Source organism: Carcharodon carcharias, chromosome 12 (genome assembly GCF_017639515.1).
Source record: "Carcharodon carcharias isolate sCarCar2 chromosome 12, sCarCar2.pri, whole genome shotgun sequence".
NCBI classification, from domain to species: domain Eukaryota; kingdom Metazoa; phylum Chordata; class Chondrichthyes; order Lamniformes; family Lamnidae; genus Carcharodon; species Carcharodon carcharias.
In genome coordinates, this window is record NC_054478.1 from 73,647,187 (window position 1) to 73,659,199 (window position 12,013).

Below are 12,013 nucleotides of genomic sequence, written 5' to 3' on the forward strand. Positions count from 1 at the left end.
GAAAAAGATTAAAAATAGAAAAGAAAAATCCCCTAACATGTCCCCCTCATGTGACAATGTCACATGAGATGAGACATGTTCGTAATTTACACTATAACTTTATTAAACTTTTTAAAGCCCTGCATGAAACCTCATCCCGCCGGTGGATGAGGTTTCATGTTTTTTCTATTTGCCGCTGGGGCTCCTGGCCGTCCCACCAACCTTAAGGTTGGATGGGCAGGTCCCTTTAATTGGCTAAATGATCCTGTCAATGGCCTCAATTGGCCATTGACAGGTCGGTGATCCCGCAGCTGATTTTGCTGCGCCCCCGCCTTCCTGGAAATTTAAATGGGTGGGGGGGTGACATCAGATGTTCCGCCCGATATCATCCCGCGTCATTTTATGCGTTGGTGAGCGGGCCACACTCCCTGCTTGCCAGTGGCAAAATTCTGCCCTAGGTATCTACAGGGGGAAGGGATCCCTTTTAAATTAACTTTGTTGCAATCAAACGTGGGGATCAAATAAAATAGGGGAGCCAGCTCATTCCTCCTCACCCAGGAGCATAGCAAATTGGGGTATCTCATCTGGGATGATAACAAATTGGGGTCCCATTCGGGAAGTTATCAAATTGGGGGATCTCGCCCAGCCCAAGTCATAACAATAACCATCACCAACATTCAGTGGCATTACCACTGGTGAATCCCCCCACCTTCATCATCCTGGGGGTTACCACCGACCAGGACCTGAACTGGACTAGCCATTTAAATATTGTGGCTACACAAGCGAAGCCAGAGACTGGGAATCCTGCAGCAACTAACTCACTTCCTGACTCTCCAAAGCCTGTCCATTGTCTACAAGGCACAAGCCAGGAGTGTGATGGAATATTCCCCATTTGCTTGGATAAGTGCAGCTCCAACAACACTCAAGAAGCTGAATACCATTGAAGACAAAACAGCCCATTTAATCAGCACCCCATCCAAGTACACTCCTTAAACATTCCTTAAACATTCACTCCCTCCACACTGGCGCACAGTGGCAGCTGTGTGCACCATCTATAAGATGCACTGCAGCAACTTGCCAAAGTTTCTTTGACTGCACCTCCCAAATCCCTGATCTCTTAGAAGAACAAGGACAGCAGGTGCATGGGAACTCTACAAAGTTCCTCTCCAAGCCACTTACCAAGCTGACTTGGAACGAGAATCGCATTTCCTTCACTATAGCTGGGTCAAAATCCTGGTACCCCGCTCCAACAGAACTGTGGGTGTACCCAAACCATAGGAACTGCAGAGGTTCAAGAAGGCAGCAGCTCACCACCACCACCTTCTTATAAGCAATTAGGGATGGGCAATAAATGCTGACCTTGCCAGCAACACCCACATCCCATGAATGAATTAAAAAAGTGGTAATATTGCTCAAATCGCAATATGGATATGTATTGTACCCCTGAAAAAAATGAGATGAGACATTTGTAGACAAAATCTGATATCTATAGATACTACACAGCGCCAACATTTTTCTTAATGTCCACTTCGCCAGTATAGGAATTTATCTGGAGAGGTGATACATGATAACAAAGGTGCAATGAAGGGTACAAGATTTATTAAGTTAATAAGATGTTTACCATGAAGTCAATGTTATTGTCTTCATTTCGGAAATGTTCCATTAGCTTTTCAAATCGGTACTTTTCACCACACACCTGAGGAGAGATGTAAAATGAGAAAAAAATTTAAACAATTCCATTTAAACACTAGAGGGTGCTCTATGTACAGATTAGGAACAAGACTCACAACCATGTACCATTTTAATGAGCGAATTGGCAGTACATAGCAACTGTACACACAATAATTTTCTCCGAATGTTGGTAAATCAACTGTAAAATAATAGTTATTTCTGTAAAATAAACAAATAACTAGTTAGACAGCACATAATTCACACAGTTGGTTCACTGGTACCACATAATTTAGCTGTGCATCAGTTTCTAAACCTAGGATATAACCTTAAAATCTCTCTTCATTGGCATTTCTCATTACATACTCTGCAGTTATCCAAGAAAATAGCAAAAATCAAGATGTGTGATTTGCATAGCAAGGAGATGCAAGGGCTTCTGAATGAGCTGAAGGTGGAAGTCTCCCAGCTCTGTGTTGCCGAGGTAACAGGAGGAGGCTGCATCCAAGCTTCCAAGACCTGTATTGTTTGTAAGTCTGTTGCTGGAGATTTTAGGTTCTCACTCTATATCTGACAATAAAGAGGTTTCACATAAGAAAAGAAAGGCAAGTTTTTGGATCTCAGGCCCAAGAAGGTTAAGGCAAGTTAGACAAATTAACACATGACTATGCATTTCCAGAACAGCTGAGTAAAATATTACCCAAATGTGTAATACAAATTTGATGCAAATATAACCTTCAGCAGAGCTCACTGCAAAAAAAAACACTGAATTAAAAAACAATTGTTTATGCTACATACTTCATAAAAAACAGGTTATGAGGGAAAACACCAGGAGGACACGCCTTCAAATAACAGGCTGATTTATGTGAACACTAAATGAAAAAGAACTTTAGCATGTCACTTCATTTACTTAAGATAAATTAACTTATTGTTCTACTGAACTGAAGAAGCTGTAAGATGCATATTATTAATCATGTGAGAGCTGCAACGTTCATTTTCCCAGCAGTGGTTTAGTCTCATTTATCAACCATCTTTTTTTGAAACCACTAATTTTCTCTCTCCTTCTACTCAGAAGTAATTTTTGGTACAGCTGCACAAGTGCCAAGTGCCTTTTCGTATTTGTCAAAATGGCCATTATTCTTGTCTAAACGTAGACAGTGAGTTTTGGCAGACTGCACAAATCTGGGGGCATCGCAGGCGAACATAATCCAATCCTAATCCTTAATCTACGTAAAAACGTTCAAGCAGGAGTCACAGGACAACAAATAGGAGCAGAACACTGTTCAATTTTCATTCCTTAACGCAAGGGGAATGAAACCAATTATACCATTTCTATTGCTGTTCTGGCTGATCTCACTAACTCAATTCCTACCAGGGATTAAACCTGTGATCTTCTTAGTATGGTTTAGCTACACACTAATTTAACCATCTGTGCCCTCAGGAGAAAAAAGTTATCTTCAGCTTCTTTCTATATGTCCAATCACCATATAATCTGTGTAGATAAGAGTTCATTGTATGCTGTTCAAACTAGAGTTGCAATTTAGGATTTGAATAATATAACTTCCCATTATGTTTAATATTCAAGTATTACTTATGATTAATTTAAATACTGTTCTTTAATCCAGAATTTTCCCTGTGGTTGTAAAACATGTGCAAAATGTAGTTAAATCATTGTGCAATAGTTGAATTCAATAGTTATTCATATCTATTTATCAATTATACAGATGATTATAATTGCTTGATGCTCACACCCAATTTACTGCAGTTATAGAATGCTCCATAAGAGAAACAGACCATCTGGCCCACCAATTCTGTGCTGCTGTCCTTTCCACATGAGCCACCAGTCTAATTCCACCCTTGGCTTTCTCTACAAACCCTGTAATGTTCCCCTTCTTAAAACAACTAATTCACTTTTGAAAATATATTTTATGGACTCCACTTTAACAATAGTTTATGGCAGAGAATTCTACATTCTACAATGTTTCCCAATTCATTACTTTAATTTGTTAGCTTCATTAATATGTTTTGGTAGTTTACAGATGAGCCACTTTTGAGGTGTCATGTGGGAGAAACACGATGCAAAATTCTTTAAAAATGAAGAGACAAAATTATAATTTGAAAAGAAGAGCAGGTGAGTTCAGAACTTACAAAAGTAAGGATTAGTTAACTTGAGTACAGAGGATGCTCATCACTTAAAGCTTTTTCCCCCAAGATCAGTGACCTCATTGGTTTACATGTTTCGGAAACATTCCATCTCAGAGAAAGAGGGAAATAATGGCTCCACAGCTCACAACAATTTTAAAATATGTTCTTGAGCCATACTCTTTGCCCTACACTTTGTCCGGTTTTGAACTTGGTAAAGGGAAAAGGTTCTATTTCAATGTAATTTCATACTTACCTGGCAGGGGTGAGAGACCAGGATCAAGATGATGGTTCTCCCAGGACAAGTTAAGTTCGCAGAGTTCTGGGTTTGATTTATTTTTGGGATGTTTCAGCTCAAGCTTTCAGCCTTCCACCCTTTGGTATTGGAAGCTTAACTGCAGTTGTTTGTTTTCCATCTGGTTGGAGCTTTAATGCCTATCCAAGAAAGAGGTGCTGGCTACAACCAGCAACTGGACCCCAAACTACTGGATGCATAACACCATTAGGATGGTGGTGAAAGATAGTGAAGGATGTACACTCATTGACTGTGACTTCTTCATTAAGAGAGTAGTTTTAGAATGTTACAGATTTGGGGCTGTGGATGTCCACTGCCTTCAGGACTTGCCTAGTGCTAGATACTTTGACATGATCTTCAAGAATGTCGCTGCATATGAAATTTTTCAGCATGCCCAAGGAGAAAAGGAAACCAACTGAGAATCCGAACCTCAAACCTCAAAGCAAAGAGGCCAGCACACCCCAACCTCAAAGTGAAGAGGCCAGTGCGCCCCAGCTCCAATAAGCCAGCAGCACTGGTCTACTACATGATGTGTTTTGATCTTTGGGTGCTTTGCTAAGGTCAAAGCTGACCCGCTGTATCTGGGATACAGTACCTCAACGCTTACAGGCAATGGTCACAATGGTAGTCCCATGGGTCATCAATCTGCTCAGGAGGATACAATTCCCATTCCTCCAGCCTTGGATTCTGCTGTGGGGAAGCAACTTCACCATTTCTGAAGTTAAGGGGTGGTGGCTGGTCACCTCCTCGTAGCAGAAGTACCATATAAAAACACTCAGCTGTGGTTAATCAACATGAACAAAACAGTGAATTCCCAACAATCCTCCAGCAGCTCCCACTGCTGCTGGTGACATCCAGGCCAGTCATTCTGGGAAGTGACTTCAACTGTATCATCGATGGGGCTGGACGATCCGGCAGGACCAACAGCAAACTGGAAATGACATCCAGACTCCTGATGGGAAAAGAAAAAGACGCCAAGCTGCTCTTCAGCAGCCCTGCAGATGGAGCGCTATGCAGGTACACCTGGTCGATCCATTCTGCTTGTGCTTTGGTTGTGCTAGAATCACAGACTAACATCTATATTCCACCAAGATTTATATGGTTAGCACTAGTTAAACCATACATGACCTGCTGAAATGGTAGTCCTGATAATGGAAAACTTATAAATGGAAATAATCTGGAGATGGGCCCTGAAGATTTGAAGCGATGGAGCTGTGGCTGTTTCCTTTGGCAGCTTGTTCCAGTGTGGGATTGTCCATGGAAAGAAAGATTGTTGACACTGTCTTGGAAACAAATGGTCTTTGTAGTTTCTGTGGATGGCTACCTTATATGTTGTCACTGAAAGAGGGCGCCAGGTACTTGTTGCTGTCAATTCCCACGAGTCCATACCATGTTTTATAGAACATGGTCAGTCTAATTTTCTCCCTCCCTTGCTGTAGTGACTCCCATTCCAAATCTTTGATCAAGGATGTGACACTGGTGTATTTCCCACACTAGTTTGTGCAGAATTCGTGCAACACATGTTTGGATTGGTCAATCTTATTTATATATTTTGCCATATAAGAATTTCACACACAACTTGCATACTCCAAAACTGGACAAACAGATGCTTGGTAAGCTATAACTCCGATATTTTTGTTGCAATACAAAGATTCCTCCTCAGAAATCCAAAAACCCTGTTTGCTTTGGATGCTATCTGCTGAATGTGGAATCCCAGGTGAAAACTGCTTTTCAGATGAACCTGTATGGTTGTATATCTACTTGCTGGAGAATTTGATCACAGAAATTAAAGCTGTTGGTGAATCCTTTTGGTTGATAGTACACATGACATAGCATTTTTTAATCACTAAATGCCAATTCCCATTGGTCCTGCCAATTTTACAATTCCAGAAGATCATCTTGCAATGAATTGATATGATCTTGAGTTTTCTCTGATGCATAAACTACACAGTCGCCCGTAAAGAGTCACACCTTGTTTTTTAACTTGTTGGGAAGGTTTTCTTTGTGTACGTCAAGAATAGTAGAAGACCCAACACAGTTCCTGGAGGCACCCTGGAAAGGAGACCTCTAGGAGAGAATGACTCCCCATCACACACCAATCTCCATCATCCGTGGGGGAGCAAGTGCCAGATCCAATTTGATAATGCCTCTCGACTCCATAGTATTGAAGTTTAAACAAGAGCATTTCATGCATAGTTTTGTCGAAGGCTTTTGAGAAATCCAGCATTGCCACGTGAGTACTTCAATCTCTTTCGAGACTTGAAGCTAGGTCATCACCGTCTGTAAAATTGTGTTTCGATAGATTTTTTTGACCAAAAGCCATGCTACCTACCTGGATTTCGGAGCTTCAAAGTGCTTCATGACATGAGAACAAACAATTTGCTCAAGCAATTTGCACATGATGCTGGTGAGAGATACTGGTTTGTATTTTTCTGGCTGACCCACACCCATTTTGGAATATGACACAGATGTTATCTCGTCTCCACTGGTCTGGTAAGTAGCAGATGTTGATTGACTCTTGAAGAGATTGGTCAATATTGGAGCCCATTCTTCAGCTGCTAACTTGAAGATCCAGGGAGGTATTTCATCTGGACCTGGAACTTAATTTGGATTTATTTCTTGCAATAATTACAAACCCTTTCTTTACTTATAATGAGTTTTAGTGTGTCTGTACATGGTCACTGTCTAAGCTGCATTTGTGTGTTCAATCTTATCTGGTAAATTAGAGCTTCTACTTTACCTTTAGGATCATAGAGCTGAATTTTCCCCTCATGGGGGGAGGGCGTGGGGGGTGGTTGGTTGTGCGGGGGCTGGAGGGAGCGAGCACACACCCGATTGGCACCCCGATCGGGTCTGCGTCACCATTTTACGTGGGCGGGTCAATTAAGGCCCGTCCAGCGTAACGCTCGCCCAGAAGCACTGAGCGCTCTCTGTGCGGGTGCGGAGGGATTCCCCGAGTTGGGGCCAGCACTCTTACCTGCATGCGCGTGAAATGGCACAGAAATCTCCCTGGGGCACAGAGGTGCCTGAGGGAGATCAATTTAAGGTTTTAAAATTTAAATAATGGAAAAAAAACTTTTAAAACATGTCCTCTCATGTGACAGTGTCACATGAACTGGGACATGTCAATGAATCTTTTTATTAATTTTTATTGCATTTTAAAACACTTCATGAAACCTCATCCCACCCGTGGATGAGTTTTCATGAAATATGCAAAGGCCTATTCACCCACCCACCAACATTAAGGTTGGACAAGCAGCTCATTTAACTGTTTTAATTAGTTTTTGAACAGGCCTTAATAGGTCTTTGACAGTTCGGTGGGCATGCAGCCGAGTCAGCTGCGCGTCCGCCAAACTGAAAATCTAAATGATGTGCGGTGACATCAGGACACCCGCCCGACGTCAGCACGCATGTCATTTTATGTGTCAGCAAGCAGGCCCTGCCTCCGCTCGCCAACCTGAAAATTCTTCCCAAATATAACTCTATTTTCTATTTTGATGTCTGAAATGCCCATTTCTTCCTTTCTTAATGAATGACCAGAATGAATGACTAGAAGCCTCCTTAACGGTGGTCATCAGATAGAAACCTAACCTTGCCTTGTTTTGTTGGGAGCTTTCTTTACTTTGCTCTAACAGGTTTTGTATTCCTTCCAGTCCTCTGCATCCCCAGACAACTTAGTCTTGTTATAAAGATGCTGTTTCTTTCTGTGTAGACTACTGTGTTCTCTATGGAACCCATGGGAGGTTTCTCCTGTTGGATGGTACGTAGTTATCCATGGCTTTTGGCAAGGCATTTTGCAGTTCCAGGATTGACTTCCTGTTTGTGTCCCGAGCATTCACAGTCAGATCCACTGATGTCAAGTTTTTCTCTGACCACTGCTTCTTACTAGCCAATTGTCACCTACAGGAACACCAGAGGGTTGGCAGGTGGACATGGAAACTGAATGTGAAATTGCTGACCCCAGGAAACATTGAGGAACAAATGTTGGGGAATCATAAAAACCCTCTTCTGAGTCCCTGGCATCTGTTGGGAAGCAGTCAAGGTGAACATCAAGAGGTCCTTTATCCTCCAAGGCGTTCAGAAGGCCGGAGAGAAACAGAGAGAAATGTCCCAACTCCAGAAAAGCAGGCAGATTCTGCTCCTACTGGAGTCGATGGGGATCAGGTTAAGGCGGACCTCCAAGAGGTAACGAGCAAGTGGGCCTCACTCTTTGCAGCAGAGGCCTCCGAAAACATCTTCCAGGCCAGAGTCCAGTCAATGGAACAGGATGAGACACGCTCCCATTTCTTCTTCCAAAAGGTAGAGAGAGATCTCCGTGATCAGTAGCCTGAAGGAAGATGATGGCTCAGTAACAACTTCGCTGTCTGACATACTAAGGAGCTGCATATCCTTTTATGCCTTTTTGTATGATATGAAGCCCACAGACTGCACAGCTTTCCAGTCCTTCCTGTCTCTATCACAAAACTCTTAGAAGAAAATACACAGGAGTGTCTGGACAAACCACTGGACAAGGTGATAAAGGTCATCAGGTCATTCAAGATGAGTAAAACTCCCAGAAGCTTACTGGCCAAGCTGTATTCAACCCCTATAGGAGTGAATCAGCTCAGACCTGCTGCAAGTGTACGAGAGCATGCTTCTGCCTGGCAGCATGTCAGAATCCATGAGGAAAGGCAGCATCACCCTCCATAGGCGAGAAGGAGCAAATTAGAAGTCAGAATTAGAAATGCACCAGGCATACCTAAATGTGAGAAATCAACCTGGTGAAGCTGCAACACAAGATTACCTGCATGCCAAACAATGGTAGCACCATATGGTAGACATAGTTAAGCAATCCCACAACCAACAGATCAGATCCAAGCTCTACACTCCTGCCAAATCCAGGCGTGAATGGTGATGGCCAATTGAACAACTACTGGGAGAAGGAAGCTCCACAAATATCCCCATCCTCAATGAAGCCCAGCACATCAGCGCAAAAGAGAAGGCCAAAGCATTTCAACTATCTTCAGCCTGAAGTGCCGAGTGGATGATGCATCTCAGCCTCCTCCTGAGGTTCCCAGCATCCCAGATGCCAGTCTTCAGCCAATTCGATTGGCTGCACATGATATCAAGAAGTGGCTGAAGGCACAAGATACTTCAAAAGCCATGGGCCCTAACAACATTCCAGCAGTAGTACTGAAGACTTGTGCTCTAGAACTAGCCATGGCCCTAGCCAAGCTGTTCCAGTACAGCTACAATACTGGAATTTACCCTGCAATATCGAAAATTGCCCACGTATGTCCTGCCCAAAAAAAAATGAGAAATGCAATCCAACCAATTACTGCCCCATCAGTCTACTCTCGATCATCAGTAAGGGGATGGAAGCGGTCATTGACAGTGCCATCAAGTGGCACTTACTCAGAATAATAATAATAGACTCTATGAGTCTATGAGCCTATAATAACCCTCATCACCAGTGGTCAAATTAGGTTCTGCCAGAGCCACTCAGCTCATGACCTCATTGCGGCCTCAGTTCAAACATGGACAAAAAAGCAGAACTCAACATGTGAGATGACTGTGACTGCCCTTGACATCTAGGCAGCATTTGACTGAGTGTGCCATCAAGGAGCCCTAGCAAAACTGAAGTCAACCGGAATCGGGGGAAAACTCTCCGTTCGTTGGGGTCATACCTAGCACAAAGGAAGATGGTTGTTGGAGGTCAGTTATCTCAGCTCCAGGACATGACTGCAGGAGTTCCTCAGGATAGTGTCCTAGGCACAACCATCCTCAACTGCTTCATCAATGACCTTCCCTCCATCAAAAGGTCAGAAGTGGACTTGTTCGGTAATGACTGCACAATGTTCAGCACCATTCACGACTCCTCAAATACTGAAGCAGTCCGTGCCCATATGCAGCTAGACCTGGACAATTTTCGGGCTTGGCTGATAAGTGGCAAGTACCATTCACGCCACTCAAGTCATCTTCCCTTGACATTCAATGGCATTATCATCGCTGAATCCCTGACTAGCAACATCCTGGGGGTTACCATTGACCAGAAACTGAACAGGACCAGACTAGCCATATAAATACAATGGCTACAAGGGCAGGTTAGAGACTAGGAATGTTGCAGCAAGTAACCCACCTCCTGGTTTGCAAAAGCCTATCCACCATCTACAAGGCACAAGTCAGGAGTGTGATGGAATACTCTCCTCCACATGTCTGGATGAATGCACCCCCAATAGCACTCAAAGCTCGACGCCAGTCTGTTTGATTGGCATCCCATCCACTAGCTTAAACATTCCCTCCCTCCACCACTAATGCACAGTAGCAGCAGCGTGTGTACCAAAAAGATGCACTGCAGCAACTCACCAGCGCTCCTTCAACAGCACCTTCCAAACCCATAACCTCTACCACCTAGAAGGAAAAGGGCAGTAGATGCATGGGAACACCACCACCTGCAAATTCCTCTCCAAGCCACACACAATCTTGATTTGGAATTAGATTGCCATTCCCTCACTGTTACTGGGTCAAAATCCTGGAACTCGTTCCCTAAAAAGCACTAGATAGTGACTGCAGCAGCTTAAGAAGGCAGCTGACCATGACCTTCTCAAGGGCAATTTAGGATAGGCAATTAATGCTTTCTAATCAAATCCGTAGTCAGTAGGGCTATCCTCACTCCACTGTCTTGCACGTGTGTTGTGTCAAATCTCTTGCTAAGTCCATTAGGTAGGATGCAGACATAAAGGGAGTAACAATCCCAGGCAGTGGAGACATGGATGATATCACTATCTTCTGCTTGGATCCGCGGTCAGTGCACAGACTGATGAACATCTGCGGCCAGTTCGAACTGGCCTCGAAAGCTGAAGTAAATCATGGCAAAAGTGAGGTCACACTCTTTAGGAACTGGGCCAACTGATTCTCTGTGCCCTTCACCATCAGGTCACACTACCTGGAGGTGCTTGTGATATGGTTTAAAGGGGGGGCTGGGGTGTGCACCAACTGGAAGGAGCATGTAGTCATGATAAAACAAAAACTGGACATATGGGAGCAACACTCCCTCTCCACTGCAGGCAAGAACCTGATCATCAGGTGTGAGGCACTCTCGGTATTGCTCGATGTTGCACAAGTCCGGCCCATCCCCCACTCGTGCCCTGTAGTGATCACCTAAGCCATATTCCGCTTTGTCTGGAGATTGAAAATGGACCTTGCCCGCAGGAACACGATATGCAACCATCTAGATAAAGGGGGAAAAATGTATCCAATGTCACCCTCATCCTGATGATCACCTTTGTGTGTGGCTGTATCAAACTGTACGCAAACACCAAGTGTCATACGTGCTGAGGTTCTACCTGTCCCAGTGTTGCAAAGGATAGGTCTGGCCAAGCTGCCATGGAATGTTCTTTCTGTTGGATCATGCCATACCACCTATCCCTTGTGGAGAAGTTTATGCAGAAAACGCCTTTGACCATCAGTCAGTGGTTTGCATGTAACATCCTCAAGGCCCGGCAGGAAAAGGAGAAGGCGGATCCTGCCAGATAGTTTCCTGAGCAGGCTTAGAATGCCTCTTCACCAGAACCTTCAAAAAAGCACCAAGACATAAATTAGCTGGTGGTGAGAAGGGCCCTCCCCATCTGATCATTCCTGTACACCCAGAGGGCGGAAACGTCCCAGATTTATACTAACAATGTTTTTCCCTCCGGCTGCAATGGTGGGTTTTTTCAAACCTTATCGCTCCAAACCTGCCACATTAATTATGTATTCCCAGGATACATGCAGTTTCGATGACGGGCGGGCTCTGATTCACCCGCCACGCCATCACCTCGCCGTTTCATCACGCCAGGCACGACATTTAAAGTACAGCCGTGCTCAGTGCTTCCAACACAGGACTGCAACAAAGACGACATGGCTCCAAAAGGCAAGAAGACTGCAGCGCTCGAGTGTCTTTTGGACACTGTG

The 12,013-nt window shown here is 43.9% G+C and overlaps 1 protein-coding gene across 5 annotated transcripts in view; it reads right to left on the bottom strand.

Annotated features, from left to right (window-relative positions):
• The window catches only part of fmnl2a (formin-like 2a), a 269,355-nt gene that overhangs the window by 48,298 nt on the left and 209,044 nt on the right, over positions 1–12,013 (bottom strand). For all 5 annotated transcript variants that reach the window (XR_005944561.1, XM_041200688.1, XM_041200691.1 and 2 more), the window contains exon 10: positions 1,601–1,675. Coding sequence is in view for 4 of the 5 variants with exons in the window: in XM_041200688.1 (XP_041056622.1) it covers positions 1,601–1,675 (75 nt within the window). In the remaining variant the exon portion in view is untranslated. The remainder of the gene's footprint in view (positions 1–1,600; positions 1,676–12,013) is intronic.